Raw genomic sequence first — 27,915 nt, 5'->3', positions numbered from 1 at the left:
ATTCAAATATTATGTGATCCTCATTAGATTTTTATTTACAGGCAGATAAGACTGCACCAGAATTCAAGTCTCTTTACAACAATACTGAGCAATTTATAAAGGTGAGAATGAAGCTGTAGCTTAACGCGACAACCATGTTCGCGTTCCAGAAACATGGCTAATGCTGGAAAAGCAATGTTTTGTGATCTTGTGTCTTGCTTGGGCTTCCCGTCTCAGGTGAACTTCTCCTCGCTGGACATTCATCTACACACCGAAGCTCTGCTTAATGCTATGAACTTTGTGAACAGCCTGCTTCCCCCTGAGAAGAAGGAGATGCAAGAAGAACTTCCAACCATTCCAGAGGAAGAGGATGAAGAAGAAGGGAAGAAAGAGACTGCCGTTGCCAGGAAACATTGTATGACTCTTAATTCTGTTACCTCTTTTATGTAGAATTTAGCCAGTGAGGTGCTGTAATCTCTTAACGTGAACGATGACATCCTGCTTTGAACTGAGTGGCTCTGAGTGCCCAGCTTAGCAAGTGAGATGGTGTTGAGCCTCACTGAACAATGTTTGCTTCTGATCTTCAAGTACCTGCTTTTAAGTAGCAATACATTTGGGAATGTTTGGTTTATAGTACTTTGTTAAAGTGTGATGCCTAAATTTATTATGGATTATTTTTATTATTGATAGCTTCATAAAAATCAAGGCTGATCAATTTATCGTTATTTTCAAGCGCAGAGCAATGCAATAATATTTGATGCTGCAACATCTAAAAAGATGTTTGTATTTCATACATCAATTGTGTATCCATTTCATTTATCCTGTGTGCTTCTATCACAGTTTAGATCTTTTTTATGTTACTTGCTGTGTTTACTTTATATTGTTTCATTATCTCCACATCAAAGAGTTGGCAGCCATTGATGTCAAGTAGCACTTGGTTTTTCTCCCCATTGAAATGAATGTCTTTGTTGTTAATTCTTTCCAGCTGTTAAGAAGTCTAAATTTGAAGACGTGGTGAATTTGCACATCAGAGCAGACCTGTCCTGCTTGAAGGTGTACATCCGTGGGGAAAAGGGCCGCATTTCCGAGATCCGCATTGAAGGTACGGTATGCATTTCCACTCAATAGCTTGAGTCCATTGTGCAGAAGCTTGGGTTTACAATGTTATTTTTACCTGTCATATATTACTCCAGTTAAAGCAGGGGTGGGGAACCTGTTCCATGGAGGGTCAGTGTGGGTTCAGGTTTTTGGTATGACCTTTCAATCAGCCAATAACAGTGGGTCTCCAGGATTGGCTGATGTGGAGGCTATCCCAAAAACCCGCACCCATACTGGCCCTCCATGGAACAGGTTCCCCACCCCTGAGTTAAAGTCTTCCCAACCGCAGAATTTGCTACAGTAACTCAGGGTTTATAATTATATGGCAGATGGTCTCTTCACAGATATTAGCTTCTGCTTGTGTAGCTTTATCACTCCTCTTGCTATTCAACAACCCTTTGTTTTAGTACTGCACTGTGTTTTGTGTGCCGATAGTGACATCTGGTGGCAGCTTTTTACCAGTGTGTGTAATTGCTGGCAATAATTAAGTGTATAATCATATTTTGGCTTTCAAGGTCTTGTGTCTCAGGTATTGATGAGGAAGAAGGCTGTTGAGGTCCTAGCAAACCTCAAGAACATTGTGATCCTAGACTGTGACCAACAAGCACTATATAAGAAGGTATATTCTACTATTACTAATTCTATACTTTTTTCTTGATTTAGAGTACAGTTATAAAAGTGTTGACCAGTTTCATCTACTTAAATGGTTTGGGCCACTACAATGTTTGATTGCTGTTTTTTGCTGCTATTGATTTGCCCCTAAAATAAAAGCTATACATTATGAAAAACAGCAGGATCACTGATGCTTAGCAGAAGGACTAAGAACAGTTAGGCCCAATGCTCAGTTTAACACTTATACAAAATGCCTGCTTCTCACTGTGAATGATTTCATACCAGGCGGTATCCATTGCCGGAAAGGAGGTGTTTGACCTCCGGTTGGTCAACCACGTGGACGCCACGGAAGGGGATGCCTACATGAACATGAACATCGTGGACACAAGCATCACACTCACTGTAGGGTGCATTCAGCTCATATTCCTCAACAAGTTCCTGTCGACCATTCTGGTGAGACTCATTCATCTACATATGCGTACACTAATGTCATATATGTGCAGTTGTGGTGATGCTGATTAAATAATAATTTTCATCCATTTACCCAGCATAGTTCTTTAATATATATCACTTTTTCTGCAATGATCTGTACTGCTGTAACTGCTGTATCTCTGAGCAAGTATTACAAGCAAAGTGATAAACCTAATATGTTACGTCACTTACTTGGATGTGGACAGAAATGTATATTTTAAGGTTCCATCCATCGACCTACCCGTCTTCTAACCATTTATCCTGGTCAGGGTTCCAGGGTAACTAGACTCTGTAGTAAGACACACCCTGGAGAGTCTGCCAATCTGTGGCAGAGGAGAAATATGCACTCATACAGAACTGTTTTGTGTCATAGTCCATTTGTGGATCTATGCAACTTCTCTCACCTCCCACCCCCAGGCATTTGTCAACAACTTCCAGACGGCCAAGGAGGCATTGGCCGAGGCAACAGTGCATGTGGCGGAGAAAGCTGCGACGGGGGTGATGGAGCTGGCGGAGCGCAGCACCCGCATTTCCCTTGACGTTGACATCAAGGCGCCCGTCGTCTTCCTCCCTCAGTCATCCACCTCCCGCAATGTCATCGTTGCAGACTTTGGTCGGATCACTGTCAAGAACCACTTCACCATGGTGTCATCCGTGACCTACAAGAGAGTTCCTCCAGTCATTGATGTCATGATGGTAGACCTTAGTGACCTCAAGATGTTCAGGTGTGAAATCATTCTGTCTATGGAAGGTGTCAAATATTGGGGTAGTGTTTGCCTTAGGTTCTTTTTGAAACGTATTGATTCATGTATACCCTTTCTCCAGGACCACTTTTGAAGAAGGGAAGTTCCAGACAGAGATCCAACTCTTGAAACCTGTCAACCTAGACTTGTCTGTTGAACGCAACCTTTCTTCATCCTGGTACCACAGTGTTCCTGACATTGAGATCAAGGCTCACCTAAAGCCAATGAATGTTAGTTGGATCGTTTTACTCTCCATACTCTGGCTTGTTCTTTCTCTTTCTTTCCACAAAACTGGACATACAGCTTTAACAATCTTGTTTTGAAGGGATAAGTAGTCTTAGGGAGTCTTCATGGGACAGAGTAAACATGTATACAGGCAACTCCTCTGTTTGTGTGTGGGTGTGTGTGTTTTACTGTAGTGTAAGTGTCAGTGATGAAGGATCTTTGTGTTTTTACCTCTTAGCTGGTCCTGAGTCAAGAAGACATGACGGTGGTGTTGCGGACGCTTAACGAAAATCTGTCAGAGACCTCAGATGCTGTATCCCCTCCTGCTTCTGGGGACAAGTCGGATACAATGTCCAACAAGGACTCCCAGAATGCAGGAGGTACTGTCCCATGCAATGGTGACCCCTAGCAAAAGCACACATGGATTCAGATGTGTCTGGGAGTCCAAAAATAACACTTTGTGCTTTCCAGGGAGCACTGTGGTCACTGCGGCAGTGGTGGAGACCCAGAAGGCTGCCAAGCTGAAGACCACTCTGAAGCTGCACTTCAAGTTTGACTACATGACTGTAGTTCTGTACAGCCACAGCGGGAATGAGGTATGTGGAAAGTTGGTAGTTTCACTGATGGAAATGTTATGGCAGTGCATTGCTCCTGAGCATGAAAAAATGAAATTTACCCCGTTTTCATAATCATGAGATTTCTCAATATGAGATGCACAAATACTATAGGTTTTATGGTAATAAATTTATATGCTCAAATCTTTCCAATAAGGCATATTATGTCTCCCATTCTAACTTGAGAACATGGGCGTAAATAACAGGGAGCAATATGGGGGTTGTAACCCTCTAGGGGTGGGCGATCTGGCGATTTTATACCATGATCGATCTTGAAGACGTCCACTGTCCAATTTTCATGCAAATTGTAGAGATGTTCTATGTCCTCCTACTAATGTTTCCACACTTTGTATAAATCTTTGATGGCCAGTAAGAATGTGGATCCATGCTATGTCCACCCCATAATCCCACCCAGTAATCAAAACTGGCCAATACCCCCCCATAAGATGGAGTAGAGACCTCAACCCCCCCCCCCCCCCCCAACCCCCATGATCAACCCAAAGTTATACCCTTGCTTGAGAATGTTCTTCTATATCTTTCAAGTAGCTACACAGAGTTTCATCCAATTTTGCAGTGGAACTTAGGGGTTATGGTCATTCCGAAATATTGTGATGGAAAGTACATGTAGGTCTGCATACCACTGAACCTCATTGGCATGTTTTATAATGAGAAACTGGGCAAATTTTATTTTGTCATGATAGCAGCAATATGCGACTGTAGAGGATGGATACTGGGGTGACTAATGGAAATGTCCATTCTGTAGGCTCACTTACTGGATCCCCGTGACGAGCGCTTGGAGCTGGCAGAGTTCAGACTGGGCACAATCTCTACAGCTGTTCAGATGTACAACGATAATTCCATGAAGGCCTCTGTCAAACTTGCTAACTGCCTACTGGATGACAAACGAAAAAACGTTAAGATGATTACTTCCAGGTAGATGGTGGCTTTTAGACATGGCTAGAAGGGCTTTAGCACCTCAGGATTACTCTAGAGAGCAGTGTTGATTTCTTTCTGTTCTTTCTGAATTAAATTATGAAAATAGAGAATATCCCTTTACCACATGGTTTGTTAATCCTGAGAGTGATTAAGGAATCAAGAGAAACAGATTTGATGGTGTACTTAAATCACTGTTGACCAAGCTGATAGAGACTGACTGTTTTGTCCTAAGAAGTAAAGAAATGTGTCCGGTGTTTGTGGTCCAGGATGGTGGAGATGAGAACAGGTGCTGAGAATAACGTCATGGTGGAGGTGAACTACAGACAGGGCAGAGAGGGCACCACCTTGGACACCATTGTACAGGACATTTACCTCTGTGCCAGCATGGAGTTTTTGCTGACTGTGGCTGATATCTTCGTCAAATCCAGCCAAGAGGGCTTTTCTGGTCCACAGAAGAACACTAAGCAGGTTCCCACGTCATCCAAGGAGGCAGGTCTGTGCAACAATTGACATAGATGACTGATTCCCAATCCAGTCCTAGGGGACCCACAGACAGTCTACGTTTTTGCTTTAAGAGGGAGCAAAAATGTGGACTGTCTGGTAGGGAGTTCAGAGGGAGCAAAAACATGGACTGACTATGGGTCCCCGAGGACCGGATTGGGAAATACTGATATAGATTATCATCTTGCGTAAGCACACTGACTGAATGAGTTGAGAATGTTCTTCTATATCTTTTAGAACGTTTTGAGTAGGTTGAGTGCCACTTCAGTAACTGCAAGTTAAGATACATTAAGCTCTGAAGATAAATGAGACTTTCATGTGTTTGTATGGAGTGAAATGATGGTTAGATAGCTAGCAAGTATCTTATTCTTGGTAATGTCCATCTTGTGGTGGTAAGCAACCATTAAAATCAAATATAAAACTAGTAAAGTTAAAAGCATCCACACTGAGAAATACAAAGCACCAAAATAATATAGTCTGTACTGTCCCCTGCTATAGGGATGTGACCATTGAAACCACTGGAAAATATACACGTGTGTGCATGTGCTTTCCGCTTTGTCATTGAATTTGTAATTATAGTTGAGTGTTGAGATTATATTCTTAAAACACTTCATATTGCTGTTTGTGGTTACAGTTCTAAGAAATTCTGGAAAATTTTGTGGAAGGTGGAATGACAGATTGACCTTACTTTTTAAAAAAATCTCTTTTTACAGCCCCAACGCAGCCTGTGGCAGCCAAGTCAGAAATGAACATCGTTGTTAAAGACCCCGAGATCGTGTTCGTGGCCGACCTCACCCGTGCCGACGCTCCCGCCTTGGTTATGACCACGCAGTGCGAGGTGCTTATGAAGAGCAGCCCCGACGGACAGAAGATGACGGCAGCCATTCGGGACCTGAAGGTGGTGGCCTGTCCCTTCGTCAGGGAGAACAGGACGAACATCACCACCGTCCTGCAGCCCTGCGAGATGTTCTTCCAGAGCACCCAAACCCCCAGCACCCCACAGGCCATGGAGCTATGCATCAGTGCTCTCACCCTGAAGGTAGGCCGCCATGATTTATACTGTTGGGCAACACTGGTAGTGTAAATACAGCCTCGAGTGTGCTTGAGCGTTGTGGTGCTACAAATCGTCTTGACATAAAGTGTTTGAGACGTGGGAGTTATTCTGTTGCGAACACGAATTCAACTAGTATCATCTTTGAATTAAGCTAGATCCCATGAGTGATGTTTTAAGATGTCGCCAAGTACTTTCTGCAAGCGTAGAGATTCCAGGGGGCTGTTTTAGCTCGTGAAGCCAGTTTACAGGAGGCTGATGTGTAAGCATGATGTTGGATTTTCATTATGTTTTGACATTGTTGAACAGGCCATGTTTCATTATTCTTGCTGGAGAACATTGATTTCGGGAAGGAAAGGCTCCTATCTGCCTCCCTGTAGATTATTCCTGTCATGTGACTATAGCCTTTTCCTCCAGGTGTCTCCCATCATCATTAACACAGTGATCACCATCCAGTCGGCTCTGACCCCTACGGCTGAGACCCCCCAGGAGCTGGAAAGCCCCATACCCCCCAATTTGTGGGACAAGAAGAGCTGGCGGGAGCTGAAGCTCTGGTTCCTCGAGGAAGATGGTGATGAGGTTACAAAGTCCTCCACCCCGCTGGTGCCCCAGGGAGAGTCCTTGGAGATGAAGATCAGCTCTATCTGCTTGACCCTGGAGGCTGGAGTGGGCCACCGCACTGTGCCCATGCTGCTGGCCAAAGCCTCTTTCCAAGGGGATGTGAAGAACTGGAGCACCTTAATCAATCTTCACAGCAACCTCAACCTGGAGGTGGGGGATAGAGCAAGAACAAATATACACCATATCAGATAGGAGGTTGGGATCCAGCCTAGGTGTCACCTCAACCTTAAGATGAGAATATGTGGTATAAGGCAGTCTGCGATGTTATCCAAATGAATATTTACCTTTATATCTCAATACAGTGGTACCTCGGTTCTCGAACTCACTAGAACTCGAATTTCTTGAAAGTCGAACAAACCAGTTTGACCTAGAACTCGATCTGAATATCAGAAGTCGAACCGTGAACGCTGTCCTAATATAAATTGTACGCGCCAGGAAATGAGTCATACTACAATGCAATTCTTACTTGAATGCCTTCTTCACAGAGTGGACGATCAACCAAATAAAGCAGCGCAACATTACAGTAACTAACAATAAATAAACCACTAACCAGGGTTCCCCCTGGAGTTTGATTTCAATTCTTCACTTTTCTTTGTATTTTTGCTTCTACTAATCAAATTCTTCACTTTTTTTCAGCACTTTTTTTTTTTAGTCACTCTCTCGCCGCTTCTTAATAAATTAATCATTAAACCTTTTCCTTATAATGGGCGTCAATGGAGGGGAAACCGCTTAACGTAGTATAAAGTCCTTATTCTTAGCATTTCGGTTTAGATTTCTTGTCAGGTGAAAGCGTTTATGACCAGATATATGTGTGAGAAATATAGTGATTTTTGGTGGCTGTCTTGGTACATTAAACCACATTAAGCATTTTCACATTAAGCGTTTTAGAATGTCCCCACACTGATCGATAACATTTGCTACTTTTAAAACGGCCCATGCTCATTTGACATGGATGATTGACGTTTGTGTGTCCGGGGCGCCGGGCCAGTTTTGATTATGCCCTACGTGTGCTACGGTTGAAAATTGGGAAAAAATGAAATTCGACTTTTCAAAAATTCAAAATTCGTCATTTGAAAATTGAATTCGCCAGAGTGACGAGACAGAGTGATTTGATGCCGTTTTTCTTCGTCACCATGGGTTCCGTTTTCGTCAATGGCGAGAGTGACGAGCGGCAGCGGGAACCCTGCTAACTTATGTGTACTATTAGAGCATTTATGTCATTTATTTAAACTTTATTTTGCCAGGTAAATTAACTGAAAACCAGTTCTCACTGCTTTACGTGATATTCGGGAGAAATAGCAGATTATGCATCGGAACTGCCTGGGATACAAACGTCATGCGTGTAACTAAACTCTTCAGCCAATAAGGGCAAAGGTGTGTCGTCACGGAGGCGGTTCCAGTTTGTGCAGCCGGGTGAGAGGTCGCAATGCGTCAGGATCAGAATGCGTTGCTTTAAGCCAGCACTGTAAGCAAGTCGAACGCACCCAATGACCGGACTGGGGAAACAAACTGAAATGCGGACTTAATACAGAGGACTAACGACAACAACCAGAAACAACTGATCACATGGGGATCCCACACGAGGTTAATGAGGGGGCGTGGCACACGGAAGGAGCGGACGATCGGGGCAGGACAGGGGTAATGTTGGGATAAAAAAAAAAAAAACATTTTTAGGTGTAATTTTGGGGGGCCGAGAACCAATTACTTGATTTTCCATTATTTCTTATGGGAAAAATTCTATCAGAACTCGAACTTTTTAGGATTCGATCCGGAGTCCGGAACGGATTAAGTTCGAGAACCGAGGTACCACTGTATTTTTGTTAGAGTTCCCAAAAACAATTTACTACATAATGCCTGTTTTTTTGCCTAATGAATTACAAATGTACAGAAGAACATATACGGTGTGTCTGTATAGATGTAGTGATTTCATGTCTGTGAGGGTCACGTAGTCACGGCTGGGTGTGTTGTGTGGCTGCCAGGTGCATTACTACAACGAGGTCATGGGGGTCTGGGAGCCATTGTTGGAGCCCTTGGAAGAGGCCAAAGACGAGTTTAGACCCTGGACCCTTGGGGTGAAGGTAGTCCCCTTAGAGTCTCTTGTTATTAGATGTGCTTCAGTCATGTACAGTATCATGCAACACTATGGCTTAATTACATGTAAATAAGTTAAATGTTATTTCTTCTGTAGATGAAAAAAAAGCAAGTGAATTATTATGGCAATTGTGATGAAGTGGACTACAGTGTTCCTGACTACAAAACAGTCATTAGCATCAACTCCAAGGATCAGCTGAACATCACGCTGTCCAAATATGGCCTGGGCATGCTCAGTAACCTCGGCACAGTAAGTCAACGACTACATTCAGTTTAATTTGCCACGTATGTGGATGTAGTTATAGTATTAGAATAGTAAACTGGCTGCAGCTTAGTTTACAGTGTTCTGTTATCACATGACCCTGTGCCACTGGCTGTGATTGGATAAGGCCCATTCAGAGCGTGAGACAGCCAAGCAGTCATGGTTGCAATATTAACATCCTGTCATCCTATGAATTACTGCCCTGTTCTAAAGGCCTTTGCAGAAGCAGCCAGCCAGACAGCGGAGTGCTTCCAGACAGACCAGGCCCCCTTTGTGATAAAGAATCGCTTGGGTCTGGCGGTGTCCGTGGTCCACAGCGAGATGTTCAGTCCCATGGGGGTGGCATCCCCGAAAAGACAGGTGGAGCTTCAGGATGGAGAGAGTCTTAATATGGATTACGTCCACACTACCTCAGACAGCGACCAGTTCTCAGCCATGACATGCTTGAGTGCAAAGAACTACTACATACAGCCAAGTAAGAGACCACCGTGGTGTTTTAGGGCAGCGCTTCTCACCCCTTTGTTATTCAAGGACCCCCTATGTCCAGTAAAACAAGTCTGGGCCCCACATAGGCTATGATATTGTTTCTCTTGAACGCACTCTTCAATGATGACAAATATTGTCAAATTTTTATTAATATAAACTTATTTTAATTTGGTTGCACTGCCAATGATTCAACAAAATAAAACAAATATTACAAGTTATGATATTTTAACAGTGTTTTAAGACTAAATGAACCATGTAACAGTGCTTCCTTACCTTTTCCCAATTCTGGGATTCTGCGTATAATCAATACCAAAGCTCTTTCGTTCACGAACAGGAAAGGAATACTATTGGTTTAATAAAGCCGGTTTTGAAAAAATATCAGCATGCCATAAAATTTTGGTTTAAGCTGCTGTCCAGCCCTAGCTGTAGCTACTGTATGTTATTTTTTCATGTAAATTGTGCGGCTCCTCTTGGTCCTCACTGAGGCCCCCTAGTGGACTGTGGCCCCCTGGTTCAGCCCCACTGTTTTAGGGTAATAGTTGAGTTAGCTTTGGGTCACCTCTTACAGGCGCATGTCCCCTTACTCTGAACCCCTGGTTCATTTCATCTCTTCAGCTCTGAATTTTGTCACAAGATGTTTTACTACCTCACATCTGTCCATGATGTTTTTGATATAAATCAAACTGCGGTCTGAAATGTGTTCTACAAATAATGATATAGGATACAATGAGTATCTGTGTTACCAAAACTGATCTTAAGAACTGGTGGAAACTAATTGCTTTTTCCAGACATGCTCTGTTTGTCCTGCTCGTCAAATATGCTTAAGTCCATTAATGAAATTTATCTGAAAACCAGTTATATGTACGTTTTGACCTTAAACATGTCATTAAATTCCTTCCATGATTGTTTTTTTTTTACATATGTTTTTGAGAAGTTGCTGATTGGTGTGCTTGGGTCTCATCCACAGTTCCTATTGGCCACTCGGCCGCCAGCATCATTCCACTAATCAAAGTAGGGCGTGGCATGTACAGCGTCATGCACAAAGACTCTGGGGTGAAGCGCTTCTTCATCTGTCAGATCTGCTCTGTGCAGGGAAGCAAGTATGTCAAGATTCGCTCTCCCTTCCAGGTTAGTGACCACCATGATCTTCCTGGAAATGTAGATTCTTACCATGCGCTGCAGTGAGAAGAGAAAAATGGATGCTGAAAAATGGATGCTGATACTTTGCTCGTTGACAGTCAATAAGCTTGTTGAGTGTTAACTTTTTGAATGAAGCGGAATTTGCATTTTCAAGATGCTTTGTTTCAAGGAATTGGCTGCTTTCTCTTTATTCTAGATCATAAATCACTTCTCGATACCATTCAAAGTTTTTGAGGGATCCTCTCTCCTGGGAATAGCCCTGCCTACAGAGGAGTTTTGTGTACCTCTGGGCTCCTACCGGTAGGTCTGGAGTATACTTAATGTACCTCCCTGAGGGTTGAGTTTGGTGCTTTTTCTGTTTTTTGTTTCTGCGTGACCTTGTGCGTTCTGCCCTTTGACCCCGTCCAGGTCATCGCTGTGTCTGCAGCCCATTACGGAGGGAGAGAACTACAGCTGCTCTGAGGGCTTCAATTATGAGCTGATCAGCCAGCACATTGGTCAGGGAATGGGGCAGACTTGCCGCCATATTGTGGTCAATGGCCGTGCCATAGTTGTCAACCTTGTCCCAATGAGAGACACTTTAACGATCCAGAGCACTGAGGACGTTTTTGATGAGCCCTACGTCCTTCACCTGTGGCCAACTGTCCTTCTCAGAAACCTACTACCATACCCCATCACATTCTCCCTACAGGTGGGTTACAGCTATGAGTCCCTTACCAGCTTTATGCAAATGAAGAATTCTTAATTTTAGGTCTTCTGAGATCTCTTTTTTGCCGGGCATGGTTCACATTTGTTTGAGTGTTTTTTATAAGTCAAAGAAGCTGTAACCGACATCTCCAATATTATTTAATTGATTGGACTCCAGGATTGCTAACTACTGACTCAGTTTAGCTTTTGTTCAAGTCATTAGCCTAGGGATTCAAATGCTTTTCACAACCTGCACTGTGAATATTTGAATGATGTATTCAATATGTACAAGAACAATGCAATCATTTGTGTGTTTGTTGTTCATTATTGTAACTTAGACAAAGATCAGATCACATTTCATGATTAATTAATGCAGAGAACCAGGTAATTCCAAAGGGTTAACATACTTTTTGTTGCAACATATAACATATGAGCCAGACCTTCTTAACAGATCCTCTTTTGTTGGTGAGTGTGATACATCAGCGATGGTCCACCCACTGGATAAAGTTTTTTTTTTTTTTTGTATGCTAAATGACAAAAAAACATCTCGATGGGGAACTTCAGACCACCCTTCATCTTCTTATTTTTGATATTTTCCTTTACAGGAGAATGGAGACCCCTCTTCCATCACCCTGCAGGAGGGTCACTCCGCTGAGATTCACACGGCCATCATGGACCACTCTCGGCTGGACTTCCGGCTGCTGAATTATCTGGACCAGGATTGGGAGGGTGTGTACAGCCTTCGCCATGAACAGGAGGAGATCAGCTTCATAGTCTTCCACTCCCTTCGCAAGGAAGAAGAGGAGGGCATGCGTCCCGAACTCGACATTGCCATCCACGTGACGTACAACCCTGGCCAGACAGTGGTGGCCTTACACTCCCCCTATTGGATGGTTAACAAGACGGGTCGACTATTGCAGTACAAGGCTGACGACATCCACCGAAAGCACCCCAAAGAGTATGACAAGCCCCTCCTCTTCTCATTCAAGCCTCGCAACTTCTTGCACAACAACAAGGTAGAAACATGGCTCTCTTCTCTTCTTCAGTGGTCTTTGCAGACACAAGGCAGATGTACTTGGGTACATTTGAGTACAATTGATGGCCATGCAAGACCAAAATACAGAATCCTTGAATTTCTGCCTGGCCCTTATTATTTAACTGTGTTTTCATAATACTTGGCGAATAAGTACACTAAGTGATAGGTGCTGTCTTTTAGGTGCGACTGATGGTGTCGGATAGTGAGCTGTCAGATGATTTCTCTCTGGACACGGTTGGAAGCTACGGTGATGTGAAATGTAAAGGGCGGACCAAGGACTACTTGGTGAGGGTCCCACTAAGCTTCCCCATCGAATATGCAAAGGTGCACATTAATCAGGCGGGTTCCACTTCTGGTTAGGGCATTGAGCAGTGTCGTTTATAGGTGGGGGTGAAAATCGACGCCAGCAGTTTCAGCCTGACCCGGATTGTGACCTTCATGCCGTTTTACATGCTGGTGAACAGAACCAAGCATGTGATCATGATCAGCGAGCACGGCCAAGACGAATGGGTGGAGGCTCGCCCAGAGCAGGTACGGCCGGCAAACGTTTGGGAAGAAACTTACTTAGAGTCAGATCAGAGAAATAATCAGTTGAAGCTCTTGAATACAATAGCATTAGTATAATTTCAATCAGTCAGGGTCTGCTCCTCTCAGACCTTATTCACAGTCATTGTTTGCCATAAAACATGTAGAAATTATGGTTCATGATGGCAGCATACCCATCAAGGCTCCCAACAGGCATGTTTTCCTTTCATCAGTCTACTGTCCCGTTCTGGCCTGAGAAGGACTCAAAGAAGCTGAAGATTAAGGTGGAAGGCTGCAGCTCGGCACCTCATTCCATTAACTTCCACAAAGAGGAGAACTGCTTGCTGCTGCACCTGGACAACACGGTGAGTATCCCCCTCCAGTGCACCCCGTCCATGCTTTTACACAGCTTTATAATGGCTTATAATGGTGGTGGGAGACTGGTGTGTGGTATTGCTGGGTTTGGTGGTTCACTGATTATTCCTCTTATATTATTGACTTCCATTTATAAAGAAAGAAGTTTTGAGATTCTATTGAAGTGAATTTATTTTTGAACCACTATTACCAATTGAGTCAAATATTGATCCAAATTAAGTGAAAGTTTATGAGTTATTGAAATGACACTTGGTTACAAAGCTAAAGACTAAAAGCTTGGTAGTCTTCTGTTTTTTTTCTTTCGTTTTTTTTTTTTATTGAAAAGGGCATAATGTGTCCTTTGTGTACTTCCAGCAGATTGTCATTATAGAATTTAGACTCAGAATGAACTGTGTTTGAAAACTGCTCACCATGTACTTCGGCTGTTCTGTATCCCAGCTAGGCGGAATCGTCGTTGACGTTAACCCTACTGAACACTCAACGGTGATCCGATTCTCAGAGTACCACGATGGTGCAGCTCCTTTCCTCATTATCAACCACACTAGAAGTGAGACGTTGCAGTTTTTCCAGAGGTACGGTCTCGGCAAAGCAGAAGTAACCGGGGAACTCACTTTAACGTGCCATCTTTCAGGAGTAATAGATCTGATGTCCTGAGATCAAGGCAGCTGGTTATCAAATGGTTTATTATTTGTCTGTGTGTGACCTGTTTTATATTATTTTGATTTGTTCCTTTTTTGATTCCCCACACCTCCCTGTCCTGGGCATGATGTTACTGTAAACTGCATCCAGCCCTGCAAGCGGTCGTCCAACTTGCAGGGAAACAATTTTTGGGGGTTGGGGGTGGGATTAGCACTCTAGCCACCATAAAAGAACTCACAACTGCTCGATATAAACAGCCACCAATACCTTTCTGCTCTCCGGGGAATAAGCTCTGCTGCAGCTGCCCGCAGGACGGCTGCACGCACCATGAAGGGGATGGGGGAAAGCCTCCGGGAGCCCCATCCCTGGACGAGTCGAAACCGTCGAATTGCTAACAGGGTCAAGGCTGCTGGGGCTCGGGGCTGGTGTGGTGCTGAGGTGTCGCCTGCTGCATGGCAGCACTTGGGTCCCAGTTTGAGGGGCCCATCCGGGTAGGCGCATGGAACATCTTGTCTCTCTGGCTCTCCTACACCCAACTGAACTGTAACCCTTCTGGGTCTCCAGCACACAGAAGGAGAAGGACGAGCTGGGCCCGGGGAAAGCGGTGTACTACTCCTGGGCAGAGCCCACTGGGTCACGGATCCTCAAATGGAAATGCGGGAAGTATTCGGGAGAACTGCGAAACGAGGAGGTGCGTTCCCATATAAAACAAATTTGTCTTTATCTGAAGTGTTGGTCATTAGTCTTCGCGAGTTTTTATGACATCACTCTGTTCCCCTTCCAGGATCTGCTTCTGGATGTGAACAATGAGGGGAAGCTATTCCTACTGTCGTTTTACGAAGGTCTCCAACGGGTGGCGCTGTTCACAGAGGAGAGGCGGATGTACATGCATGTATGTGAGAGTGAGAAGGCAGAACTGGCAGAGCAGGAAATCATCTTGTCTCTGCAGAACATGGGCATCTCGCTGGTCAACAACACCTCCAGCCAGGAGGTGGCCTTCATCGGGATCACCAGGTAGGTTTCAGACTCACGTCTTACACAGTTGGAAAATTCAGGTACAGAAAGTACAAATCCAGCCCAAGGTTTTGACCCAACCAGCCAGTTGAGGACTCTGTGAATGTGATTCTTTATGCTCAACTGGTTGGTTGAAACAAAGTCCTGGTCTGGATTTATACTTTCTGAACCAGAACTTTCAATCTCTATGTCTTACCGCAGGCTTTTAAAATAGAAAATATATGTGCAATAGTTCTGTCAGTTTCTCATAAAACTCTGAATTTATCTCCCCATTAAAGAATCAATAAACTGTGTTGGCACCACTGCACTCTGCGGTGTTTCAGTGCTTTGCTCTGCCATGCCACTGATGGCCAGTAAAATCTCTCACCTTTCTCTGCAGCTCAGATGTAGTCTGGGAGTTTAAACCAAAGAAGAAGGCGCGGTGGAAGATGCTGAGCATGAAGGAGGCGGCGCTGCTCGAGAGCTCCTTCAAGGAGTATACAGACAGTGGGGCTGTGACAGCCCAGCCTGTGAAACTGGACAGTAACTTCCAGGTCAGTGTCCTACCAAAAACCTACCACACTTCTTTCATGTCGCAACATTTAGTTTACAGGTCATGGTAATTTGTTGCAAGTTTGCAAGATCGTAAATATGAATACAACTATTAATAAAGTAGTATATCATACTTTTCCCTGTTTTAGGGAAGAAGATGCCTCTTTCTTTAATGGTATTTTTGTCTTTTGTCTGATGGAATTGTACCTGGCAGGTGTGTTTAGCTGCAAATGCATCAGACATGAAAATTCTGCTGCCCAACGAATGTCCCCTACGGAGAAACTTTTTGCCTGCGGTGAAAGTGGAGTACAGTGTGTCTGCACGGCAGAAGGCTTACCGCATCCAGATCAACAGGATACAGGTGAAGTGCTGCACGGGGGATTGTCTTCAAGCCCAAACTGCCCTGCTCTAGAACCGCTGTTTTCTCAGTTTCTGCTATTCTGATAAATATAAGTGTATGAATGTATAGCCACGTTCTCTTAACAGCTACATGTGAGTGAACCACGTCTTCCCTCACAATCCACAGATTCAGAACCAGCTTCCTGGTGCAATCTTCCCTTATGTCTTCTACCCTATAAAACCACCTAAATCTGTCGCCATGGACTCAGGTATGTTCAGTATCATAATGGCTATATTTGGTAAGAGTGGCCTGCTTGGATCTAATGGTGAACGACCATTTCGTTGGATTCCTCCTGCTCTTCCATGCAACGCGTTTCTCGAATAAGCGTCCATAAATCACACGTCAGTCACTCTCATATGCACACCCTGGCATCCTGTGTTGTCTCTTCATTCTCCAGAACCCAAACCCTTCACTGATGTCAGCATCGTTACCCGGACAGCTGGCCACTCTGACATCTCTCGCATCAAGTGAGTCCTCCTCTCTCCTTCCCTTCCCCCCCCTGTACCTTTTACCATCCAGTTTAACCTCCATGACTATTTGTTCCCTGGTTTATAAATGTAAGTCTGTTGAGGAATATTTCATTTTTTGTATTTTTTGGTAGAAACCAAAGTGTTAATGGTATTAATACCGACATTTAGATGACAATAATTGAAGTCATACTAACTTTTGTTGTGCTGGTAATTGCATATTTTTCATTTAATGACCCATTTGCAAGGCATCATTTGCTTGGTCTTCTCGTAAGACATTTGGATATTCTGCAGCATCCTACTGGAGGGTGGGCCTTACTCAACCAGGGCACCTTAACAATCCAAACTGCAGATCAAGTGCGTCTGCATAAGTGTGTGTTTGACTAAGGTGTAGTGGAACAATTATTCTGCTGCCGCTATGTGTCAAAGCACAAGGTCAAGATGTAGGTGATAAATTATTATCGCCATTTATGGATAGTAACAGGGATGATTTTCAGTATGGAAAACATGGTAGGGAAGCTCAGGGGAACATGTATTAATATGAAATATTTAAATCTTTTTTGCGATCAAATTTTTGTTGAACAAACATTAACACAGGACAAAACACAACAAACAACCACCCCACCCGGTGCCCACCCCCCCTCTCACTGTACCCTGAAACAGCTCCCCCCTCCACCCCCCAAAAAAGTGAGGAAAACTAAAAACCTCAATGGAAGAAGTGACCAGCACACCAGCCCCCAAAGACAGCGCAGCTGGAAACCAGGATAAAAAATAATGATATTAGTAGGAAATGCGAAAATAAAAAAACAAATAAACAAAGTCATATAATTCAGTATACGGGCTCTGGTCAGAAATAACTGCCAACCAGCAGCTGACTAGCTGCACATCATGAATCCGACCAAATTAAAGAAGGTAGATTTCCAAACAGAGGGATTTGCACGGTCAGGAGATTTCCAGCAAGAGGCTACGTTTTAATCTCTTTTATTGCAGATATTTTAAAGTTCTGATTCAGGAGATGGACCTGAAGATGGACCTTGGGTTCCTCTATGCCATTCTAGAACTTTTCACACAGGAGAATGCAAGTGCAGTTTCGTCAGAGCAGGAGGTACGAGGTCACATCATGGGTTTCCTGAAATGCATGCTCTCTCCTATAGATGTATCAGTTCTTGATGTTCCACTAGGCTCTTCTTCTTAGTTGTGTTCTTTGCCCCATAGGTGGAATTGTTTAAGAAGGATATTGAGAACCTGAAAACAGAACTCAATCCAGTCTCTGCAACAGATACCTCCCCCACTAGCCTCTACGAATACTTTCACATCTCTCCTATTAAAGTAAGAGTATTTCTCCTGTTAACAGTTTTCTTGATTTGTTTTAACTGAAAGGATGGATGTTTACTGCTGTGTATGAAAGTACAAAATTGCAACCCTAATGTTGAAGACTCAGATATTAGGAGTGGCTGCGTTTTTTTTACACTTGAGAAAAGACTCTGAAAGTTGTGTAATACGTATGTTTTTATAATTGATCTCAAATTTAAAGCAGGAGTTGACTTCAGTTCTGTTTGATGTTGCATTCTGGGATAGTTGCACCTGAGTTTTTCACTGAGCTCCGGGGGAGATGATGGAAACAAGAAGAAGGAGACTGAGGTCATCCCGGTTCAGTCGCTCCACTTGCTGCTAAAGAGCATCGGTGCCACGCTGACCGACGTGCAAGATGTCGTCTTCAAGTATGAGCCCAGCGTCAGTCATGTGACAGGGTTCCCCGCATTACACTGCCTTGTGTCCTAGTATTCCATAGCACCTTTACGACTGCAGACATTGAAATAGACACATCTTGTTGATTATGCCCTAATCAACCGCTAAATATGCAGCCACAGACACAGAAATCTAGATGTTAAAATACTTTATCCGAATGCATTTTAATCTTAACCGAATGGGTTAAGATTCAGAATATGTACAGAATGTATACTTTTCCCACACTTGCTCTCCTCTTCTAGACTGGCTTTCTTTGAACTCCAGTTCCAGTTCCGAACCACGCAGCAGCTCCAGTGGGAAGTTATACGGCATTATTCCAAACAGGTAATCTGTACTGCGAGACAGGTAGCCTACACGGGCAACAGGAGGCCCATCTATCCCTGCATACTGCCACCAGCAGGCGCTCTCACATGTACCTTTCACACACTGGCAGCATCGCTCCAAGCTGCTCTAGGCTGCAGTTTGTAGCTTATTAGTAACAATGATTGTGATGCTGATTTATCTGTAGGTGCCTTATCTTATTTATCAGTGTGGCTCTTTCTCTCATTAGGCTATCAAGCAAATGTATGTGCTCGTTCTGGGGTTGGATGTCTTGGGCAATCCCTTTGGATTGATCAGGGGACTTTCCGAGGGAGTGGAGGCCTTTTTTTACGAACCATATCAGGTAATACTGAGCTATCTTTTTCAAACACTGTTTCCTTTTATAAGCCACACCTTCCTGAGGTCCTTAACTGTGTGGCCCTGCAGCAAGCGGCGTCTTTCAGGATTGCCGCATGTTTCAGAGCCGTGTCACGGTAGACTGAACTTTGCTGAGACTCTTCTCGCTGGATTTATTGACCCATTCCGTGTCTTGGCTGCCTGTGTGCCACGGTGTTCCACAGGGAGCCATCCAGGGCCCAGAGGAATTTGTAGAAGGCATGGCCCTTGGCGTGAAGGCACTGGTGGGGGGGGCAGTGGGTAAGTCATCCATTAGCTTCTCCTTAATGATAAAGTACAATGATGTGTAAGGCCCAAAGTCATATCATTTCAAAGTATTTTTAGACTCATCTCTGATTTGTACTAGCAGTAATTGATTTTTCTAGCTGAATATAAAGCAAATTCGATAAACCTAATAAGAATTAGGGTTAGTTAGAAACCTCTACAGGTGATTTTAACGTTGGTTTGTATGAAATATTGATATTAATGGATTTTTCTAAGACATATTCACTAATACGTAAATGTCCTATCTTGATTCAAATCCCTTCATCTCCTCTTGGCTGTTCTTGTTCCCTCATTCTGCCTGCATCGCCTCCCCCAGGGGGCATCGCTGGTGCGGCCTCTAGGATCACAGGTGCCATGGCTAAGGGAGTAGCGGCCATGACCATGGATGAGGAATACCAGCAGAAGCGGAGGGAGGCGATGAACAAGCAGCCCAGCAGCCTGCGGGACGGCCTGGCGCGGGGGGGCAAGGGACTGGTGTCGGTGAGTCCAGCTGTGCGGGACGGCCTGGCGCGGGGGGGCAAGGGACTGGTGTCGGTGAGTCCAGCTGTGCGGGACGGCCTGGCGCGGGGGGGCAAGGGACTGGTGTCGGTGAGTCTAGCTGTGCGGGACGGCCTGGCGCGGGGGGGCAAGGGACTGGTGTCGGTGAGTCTAGCTGTGCTGCGCCAATGTGGTCAGCTTCATGAGTGCAGTGTCTGGCTTGTACTCTAGTGAAGGGTTAGTATCGGCTAGAGGTGGCGATATCAGGTCCAGAGAGTACAAATCCAGACCAAGATTTTGTTTCAACCAACTAGTTGAGTATAAAGAGTCACAGTCAGAGAGTCACAGTCACAGAGTACTCATCTGGTTCTCCTCCTTTGCTATCGACTAGTGTTTACTGCCTGAAGGGACTTGCTCCTAGAACATTCCGTCTCATTTTATCGGGCCCTGTTTTGATGAGAGCAGATGTGTTGATTGGCATGTTTTCCTTTCTCTTAGGGCTTTGTAAGCGGCATCACAGGGATCGTCACCAAGCCCATTAAAGGTATCACTTCTACACTGGGGTGAATTACTCTGCAAGCAGCTGAGCCGGTTTTGTGGTTCAGCACTCAGCTGCGTTAGCATGCATGCAGCATTGCTGCTATCCCAATGCTCCAGGTTAGCGGTAATGCGGTACACCGGGCCTACGTCTGTTCTTTTGGACAGGTGCGCAAAAGGAGGGGGCAGCCGGCTTCTTTAAAGGCATGGGGAAGGGTCTGGTGGGTGCGGTGACTCGACCAACCGGGGGCATCATCGATATGGCCAGCAGCACCTTCCAAGGAATCAAGAGGTATGATCCAAGATGGCTTCTTATTATGCTATGCCTTCTGATTTCAGTCCAAATGTTTCGTTCTTGTCTGCTTTTTTGCAAAATCCAGGTAAACAAAGGCAAACTATATAAAAACTGTTGAAGTGTTCACGCGAAATTTTGCTGTCAGGGCGACGGAGACGTCTCAGGATGTGGAGAGCTTGCGTCCGCCTCGCTTCTTTCACGAAGACGGAGTCATCCGCCCCTACAGGGAGAGGGAGGGCGTAGGCAGCCAGATGTTACAGGTGACGTCTCTTCTCTGATGCTCTCTTCTCCCCCCACTAAGGCCTGTGGTGGGAATTTCACCCCCATGCCATCTTTTCGCCTCACTTTGCATCGTCTTGCTACCCAATGTTGCACCACCTTGTGTCTGTTGCTTGAATACCTTTCTCTGTGAATGGGGTCACTCTTATTATAGTGTTATCTTTCATAGTCTGCGGTGCCGATGTCTGTTTTATTCTAAACGATTCTCTTATCATAACCATGAAATCTTTATTATTATTATTATTACTATTACTATTATTATTATTATTATTATTATTATTATTATTATTAACAAGACCAACAACAATAATACCTATAAGATTTTTAACACAATTAGGTGTAAATTTCAGTTCCTCAGCTATCCTATTCTTTGCTAGGTTATTTCAGTATAAATTATATTTTCTGTATTAAATTTAAATACCTGCTCTCACAATCTGCAATTGACTTCTATTTATGACACCCTGAATACTTACTGTATAATAATTAATTTATACCACAGAACTGTTTCTAGAATCTGATTTGTCAGATGGGCGTAGATTCATTTTCTATAACTGTACACATAATAACAGCCAGACGAATCACAGAAGTAAATCGAGGTGCTATTATAATCTTAAACTCTAACTAATGTGGACTAACATTACTTAAAGCAACTAACAACTGGCTCGTGGGCTTAGCAATGGACATTTTCGAACCAACAATTGGCTGATTACATTAATGGTGGCGATTTGGATCGTACCTAAGCAGAATATTTCATCATTGCTAGAAAAATGTAGCTCCGCTAATAAATCCGGTTTTGTCTTGTAAACGTGACAATAATTTCTTTAGGTGCTAGTGTCTAAGCCACGTGGCTAGCAGCCGTGGGTTAAGCGGGATAATGTTCTCCAAGCCGTGCATTATGCATTTTTAAACCCACTCCACTGTTGCTTGGTGGCTTTGCCTCCGTGACTGTGCTTGTCGTGCATTAACCTTATGTAATCATTGTCTTTAATGATAAAGGAACAGCTTATGTTAAAATCCATGTGCTTGGTGTTCAGTCCACACTTTAGTGGTATCATTAGCAGACTGCGGAAGTTTCTCAGTTATGTGGTTGTTTTGCGTTATTTATTAAAGGCTTAGCTATGAAAAATACATGCTTTTAAGCAATGACAAATTTGGAAAGTGGTCCTTCAGGCTGCAAAAAAAAACCCATCACCGATGTTCACTGCCCAAGGCAGGACTGAGTGTTGAAAAGCTCAGTTTTTCCTTAACAGAGCAGATCGCACAAGAAACAGCAGCATCTATTCCCATGGAGCTCAGCATTTAGCTTGTCAGTGCCAGCTGTCAGCGGGACCTTGTCGGAAACAAATTATAAAAAAAATCATAGGTTAACTATAAAATGTTACATTATTTGTTTCATCCTGATGTTGCTACATTGGTTTATCAAATTGGTTTTAAAAAGCTGATTTTAAAGATGTTTAAGATGATAAATTAGTTTGGCTCTGTGGAGCATGAGAAAAATTTGAGCCTTGAACATTTACAAAAGAAGCTGTCTGGCAAAATCACATTTTTTTTGAAGGACAGAGTACAAAGCAAAATCTGAAATGAAGGAAAGTGTAGCTGGCTGATGAATCAAGTGCAACCTAAAGAGAAGAGCCAGATTTACTGCCTAGCTTGCATGTCTAACCTCGAGTTGGATCTTCTTTTCTCTTGTCATATCCACAGAAAAGAAGGGACTGCACTGAATGGAATAGGACTGACAGTGATGATGATGATGATGATGACAGCTAAAATTACATTGCTAAGTGCCAGTCACACATGTCTTCAGTATAGAGTAGCACTCTTTTTAATTCTTTTTTTTCCACATTTTAACATGTTAATGTGTTTACTTCTGTATGTCTGTGTAGGTCCTCAGTCGTCCAGGACATGATAATCTTATGGGCTTTAATCGAAGGCAGCTGGTCTTCTTTTTCAGTTTCTTGAAGACGTTTCACCTCTCATCCAAAAGGCTTCTTCAATTCTAAAAGTCTGATGAGGAGTTTCCAGGTATTTATCCTTATCTGAGGTTCTCACCTTGAAAGTGATCGTTGACACACCCTGCTGTCCAATGGGTCATTAGGGTCACTTGGGGCAAAGTGTGGATCAAGGTATGAAACTTCCACCTGAGCCAAGGTGTGGACCATCTACAGGTGGCTGCCCCTCCCATTTAAATTGCCTGGGAACGAACTCAAGACTGCGATATAGGTGGCTGATAACTGGTGTCTTAAGCCTCCACCTCAGTTCAGTGACGATAGAGGATAAATACCTGAAACTCCACATCAGACTTTTAGAACCGAAGAAGCCTTTTGGATGAGAGGTGAAACGTTTTCAGTAAATTGAAAAAGAAGTCCAGCTGCATTTGATTCAAGCCCATAAGAGTGTTTACTCCTGCAAATTAAATAATACAGGGGTCCCTTTTAAATCAGCTCTGTTCTTTTAATGGAAGAAAGGTGGTTCTTGTAAAACACTTTTCAATTGTTTGAATCTTTATTCCCTGCTTTTATTATTGAATTACAATGTCCTCATTGTTTAAAGAACACCTTTGTATTCTCTTCATGCATGATCACACCTCTCAGGTGATCCCATCCTGCTTTGCCTATGTCATTTATTCCCTCACACATGTCCACCTCTTAGCTCAATAAAATCATTTTCTGGCATCGCTTCTCCATCATTTGTTGTTCTTGCATCTGCTTTCAAATGCCTGCTGCAAGCATGTGTCCAGTCACAGATATTCTGTGTTATTTGTCATAAAGAGATTTTTTTTTTACATTAATGATTAATGTTGTCATTCTGGCAGTTTAACATTCCTGTTTTCTCTTATGTCAGCTACCTTTTTATAAACATGTTGCCAAGGATATTAAGACAGACCCATATCCCCATCTGGCCTTGATGTCTGTGATAGCATTTTACTATCCCACATTATTAATTTTCCTGTATAAGGGATTTTAAAAGTATGCTAATTTGATAATACACCTGCTTTAGACTCCCTATTGAAAAGATATATTAATATTTGTTCAGTATGACTACAGGAATGGTTGAAATACACTCTTTGAACAACTTTTTCATCTAACATGGCTATTTACATAAAATACTCTACCTCAGGGGTGTCAAACTCCAGTCCTGAGGGCCGGAGCCCTGTGTGGCTTAGTTCTTTCCTTGTTCCACCACAAATGATTCAGCTGAAGCGCTGTGTGGTAATTAGCACAAGGCCCTGAATCAGGTGTGTTAAATGAACCGAAAATGTGCAGGGCTCCGGCCCCCCAGCACTGGAGTTTGACACCCCTGCTCTAACTTAATGGATGCTTTCTTATGCCTGACTACTGACTACTATGTAGTCCCAGTCTCAGCCCTAGGTCAGCTTTAGGTCAGCTTAATGCTCTTCTGAAGGTCACTCAGAGTTCTACCAGATAAAATCAGTGTGCCTCTGGATGCTTAGAACATCAGTTAGTTCTCTCCTATTACTTCTTGTGCAGGACACCATATTAGATAAGCCTCTTTCTCTGTGATTAATTCAGAAAGATCGCCCTGGGAGATGTTTCCTAAGAAGATTTTCAATTTGGGGTACAAAAGCTTGGTCCTTGAGAAGAAGAGGGGTGATGTTGTGTGGTCTGCTGTAAAACCCTCACACATGCACTAGTAACTGCAGAAGTGCAGGCAGTTCTTCTTGAGTAGGCAAGCTTTTCCTGAACTTGAGGAAGTGGAGAACGCTGCGCGTGAACTTCTAAGGTGGATTTCTTCTTTCCTCTCTCAGAAAATTGAAAATGGACGATTCGCCAAGTACAAATATTTTGCTCATGCCAAGGTGAATGAGTCAGATTTTCTGATGATTACAAAAAGGTAGGAATTTATAAATATTTTGACTCCTTTCATGTGAAATGTGATGGTTCAGCCAAATGTTTGGTCAAGTTTTACATTAACTGCACCATTATAATGGCTTTACCCATAGAACGTTCGGTAACAATATTAATATACTTTAGTAAACGTATATGTTAATAAGCATTATAATCATGTAATGTTTGTTATTAATGAATATTAAAGCATGTTAAAGGTATGTTAGGATGTTAAAGTATACTTACATGCTGCTTATGAATGTTCTATGAATGCATTATGAAGGTGCCATTAATGTAAAGTGTTAAATGTTTTTTTTAATATTGTTAATATTAATTCTGTTAATATTTCCATAATCAGTTGCATGCTTTGTCTTGTCTTTTGCAGCTGTATATTTTTTGTAACAAAAGGAACCTTTGGACAGTTAACCTGCGAGTGGCAGTATTGTTTTGACGAGTTTACAAAAGAGCCAATCATTGTGGAAGGCAGAAGGCTGCGAATTGAAGCAAAGGTACGCAGAAACTAAATTCTATATTGATAGAAAACCAGTCAGCATGGGAGAAAGAGGGAAAGACAGTAATGAAAGTTCTAAAAATCCCTTTATAAAAATCTTGCCAATTAGTCATATTGGCTGGCTGTCTTTCAAATGTGAAAGGGACACATTTAGCCATTGTTACAGCTATTATAATTAGATGATATAGATGTTCTGTTTTGTCTTTTGTCTTGATCTTCAGGCATCATAAAGGCTCATTGTTGTGATTGAGTCCATCCGTCTTACTCATATTCATCCTCTTCCTCCATTACTTTAAACTTTTCCAAGCATTAGAATTTTCTCCACTTTATTGGAACTTCTACGATGCCCCAAATAAGGTTGTTTTGGGCTTTAAGTGAGAGCTTATGTTTGATCAAGAATCCATTTGCTTGAATTTCTTGATTTATAAGATATTCTTAATAGTCTTTGTTGCCATCTAAATTCAAAGGCATCCGTACTCTTACTGTCTTGCTCATTCTAGTGGTACATGTTGCATTTTCCTGAGGACACTGCATACAGTACCATAGATTTACATGGTCAGCATGGCTTTGTTGCAATCAGTAGAGCATAAGTTCTTCTGGCATTTGTGACGTTACCATACGCTGTCAGTCCCACATAGAATCACCATCCCTCATTATTTTCGCTTTTATCCTGGTAGGGTAGCTTTGGTCAGACTTTAAAGATTAAAGCTCCAATGGCTTGTATATGACGTTTTCATTGTGTATGATGCACGATTTTCAGTGTTACTGTTGCTCTCCTGGTGTGTTGCAGGAAAGAGTCAAGTCTGTGTTTCATGCCAAAGAGTTTGGGAAGATTATAAACTTCAAAACTCCCGAAATTGCCAAGGTACATTCCTATCACATCATATTACTCAGAATATTTGCCATAATTGAAGTAATAATTAAGAAATGTAAGATTAGTTTTTATTATTTAGAGAGTTAAGTGAGCATTGTTTGCAGTTGTGCTTTTTTCATGTATCTGACATGGCTGTATGCTTTGCTTCCGTCAACAGTGGGTTCTTGCTAAACTGGAAGATGCAAGAGAGACCCTTCCGAAGTAATAAACATGCACCCCAACTGTCGACACTCTCGCCACCCCGATCCGGTCTCTCAGTGCCTTTTAGTATTTTGTGCTGCATGACACAATGCAAATCACCATTTAGCTCCTAACGGTAATATCTTTTTCCTTTTTTTTTTTTTTTTTAGGCGGGGTGGGGGGGGGGGGGGTTGTAACCATTTTCCAAACAGCACATGCAGTTGCTAGGCAGAGGGTAATCCTTGAAATGGTTGCTGCTGACCAACCAGAATATACAATGACTGCCAGCACGGTGTCCTGTAATTTATACATAAAGTGTTTTTTCTGTTTTCTGTGTGTTGTTTTGTAAGCTATTTGGGAGTGATTCTTCTTATGAATTCCAGTTACTGTTGCTGTAATGTGTAGTGGGAGAGGCAGCCTCTCACTGTAGCCTGTCTGAATTTTTGATGTGACTTTGATTCACCCCCCCCCTCTGTCCAAACCCCTCGAGGTTTAACTCGTTCACTCATTTCACTGCCCTGTCCCATTCTGGCCAAAGGTGCGCTTTCGACGAAAAGGGACAGTCTGCATCACCTACTCAGCGTATCTGCTGGCCTGCATGCAGAGGCCGGTCTGTGGTTGATGAGAGCATGTTATTTTTCTAAACTCTTATCTTACACTACAGTTATCCCTGTATATTTTATCCAGGGCAGGTCTCCTTATATAACACAAGAATATGTACATAAAATATATATAAAAATATATATTGATATGTCAGAGTGGTCTGTGCTCTGTGCACTTGTAAGAAACATCTGTAGTCTATATGTTTTTGTATACTGATGTTCGGTATCTGGGGGAGATTGATGGTGCAAAATGTTGGTGCATTCTGGGTCCTGGGGTAGGCGGGGCTAGCTGCTGATGCTGTAACCTTTCAGTCTTGGTTGCATCTCTCTGTTTACTGTCTGTGTGAATAACACTCACTTCCTGAATGTTTCTTTGCCTTAACCGTTGAGTTAATGAACACAAGGGATGGTACTTCTGTTGGTCCACAGCTATGTTCTTTTTTTCCAATAAATTAAGGGTTATACAACCTAGAATCCACTTGTTTTGGACTCACTTGAATGCAGAATGTGTGTATTGTTGGTGGTAAGATTCTGCCTTTCAACTCCATTAATGGCGAATGAACTGCATTTCAGTGCTGAGGTACCAAAAGGGGCCCCGGAGTTAGTTAGATCTCTGTGTTCAGTAATGGTGAAGGATGCCATGATTCATTAGTTGCCATAGGGCTAGAGGCAGAAACAAGTACAATTATGGCAGTCAGAATGATGCAGGCCCTTAGGCCTCACATGCTCCCACTGTTCATTAAACCAATGTCTCTATTCCTTATCCTATTGGACTAACAGATTGCCCAGAGTATCTGTTTACAGCTCCTTATTATCAAGGCCTTGTCTATAGGCCATGCCACCTGTCAATACTGGCCCAAGGATACAGTCCATGTTCAGTCTACTTAGCCAGAACAGACAGCTGGCCTGAGAGATTCTGAATCGTCATGTTGATCATCTCTTGAGATGGTTCATGGATATTTCTATTTCGTTTTTTTCTTCATTGTCCATTAAGGAGCTTGTTCTTCAACAGGGACGCAATCATCAGTTCTATTGTTTACGCTGTTGTATTTTGTTTTCTCTGCATGACAAATTACAGTGT

General features: G+C 43.0%; 1 protein-coding gene across 3 annotated transcripts in view; it reads left to right on the top strand.

The window, feature by feature from the left end:
• vps13a (vacuolar protein sorting 13 homolog A) overlaps positions 1-27,308 on the top strand; it is a 50,020-nt gene extending 22,712 nt beyond the window's left edge. For 2 of the 3 annotated variants that reach the window (XM_023802878.2, XM_023802877.2), the window contains exons 28-71: positions 42-101; positions 217-394; positions 965-1,081; positions 1,593-1,696; positions 1,975-2,142; positions 2,578-2,885; positions 2,986-3,133; positions 3,367-3,508; positions 3,600-3,724; positions 4,506-4,675; positions 4,945-5,171; positions 5,893-6,218; positions 6,648-7,001; positions 8,831-8,929; positions 9,040-9,192; positions 9,418-9,679; positions 10,658-10,818; positions 11,027-11,130; positions 11,239-11,521; positions 12,123-12,533; positions 12,734-12,838; positions 12,938-13,084; positions 13,312-13,443; positions 13,892-14,025; positions 14,657-14,783; positions 14,877-15,106; positions 15,486-15,639; positions 15,852-15,998; positions 16,164-16,245; positions 16,435-16,504; positions 17,495-17,609; positions 17,720-17,833; positions 18,083-18,225; positions 18,496-18,577; positions 18,804-18,917; positions 19,135-19,210; positions 19,551-19,714; positions 20,210-20,255; positions 20,417-20,540; positions 20,689-20,803; positions 24,589-24,674; positions 25,053-25,176; positions 25,969-26,043; positions 26,210-27,308. In XM_023802878.2, the coding sequence (XP_023658646.1) occupies positions 42-101; positions 217-394; positions 965-1,081; positions 1,593-1,696; positions 1,975-2,142; positions 2,578-2,885; positions 2,986-3,133; positions 3,367-3,508; positions 3,600-3,724; positions 4,506-4,675; positions 4,945-5,171; positions 5,893-6,218; positions 6,648-7,001; positions 8,831-8,929; positions 9,040-9,192; positions 9,418-9,679; positions 10,658-10,818; positions 11,027-11,130; positions 11,239-11,521; positions 12,123-12,533; positions 12,734-12,838; positions 12,938-13,084; positions 13,312-13,443; positions 13,892-14,025; positions 14,657-14,783; positions 14,877-15,106; positions 15,486-15,639; positions 15,852-15,998; positions 16,164-16,245; positions 16,435-16,504; positions 17,495-17,609; positions 17,720-17,833; positions 18,083-18,225; positions 18,496-18,577; positions 18,804-18,917; positions 19,135-19,210; positions 19,551-19,714; positions 20,210-20,255; positions 20,417-20,540; positions 20,689-20,803; positions 24,589-24,674; positions 25,053-25,176; positions 25,969-26,043; positions 26,210-26,257 (6,654 nt within the window). In that variant the 3' untranslated portion in view covers positions 26,258-27,308. Of the gene's footprint in view, positions 1-41; positions 102-216; positions 395-964; positions 1,082-1,592; positions 1,697-1,974; positions 2,143-2,577; positions 2,886-2,985; positions 3,134-3,366; positions 3,509-3,599; positions 3,725-4,505; positions 4,676-4,944; positions 5,172-5,892; positions 6,219-6,647; positions 7,002-8,830; positions 8,930-9,039; positions 9,193-9,417; positions 9,680-10,657; positions 10,819-11,026; positions 11,131-11,238; positions 11,522-12,122; positions 12,534-12,733; positions 12,839-12,937; positions 13,085-13,311; positions 13,444-13,891; positions 14,026-14,656; positions 14,784-14,876; positions 15,107-15,485; positions 15,640-15,851; positions 15,999-16,163; positions 16,246-16,434; positions 16,505-17,494; positions 17,610-17,719; positions 17,834-18,082; positions 18,226-18,495; positions 18,578-18,803; positions 18,918-19,134; positions 19,211-19,550; positions 19,715-20,209; positions 20,256-20,416; positions 20,541-20,688; positions 20,804-22,523; positions 23,495-24,588; positions 24,675-25,052; positions 25,177-25,968; positions 26,044-26,209 lie in introns of those variants that run through there. The other variant, XM_023802879.2, reaches the window with a different exon arrangement.
• Positions 27,309-27,915: the final 607 nt, after the last annotated feature.

The sequence above is a fragment of the Paramormyrops kingsleyae genome, chromosome 2, assembly GCF_048594095.1.
Source record: "Paramormyrops kingsleyae isolate MSU_618 chromosome 2, PKINGS_0.4, whole genome shotgun sequence".
NCBI classification, from domain to species: domain Eukaryota; kingdom Metazoa; phylum Chordata; class Actinopteri; order Osteoglossiformes; family Mormyridae; genus Paramormyrops; species Paramormyrops kingsleyae.
The sequence above is the reverse complement of the archived record's forward strand: the minus strand, read 5'-3'. Positions and strand labels throughout refer to the sequence as shown.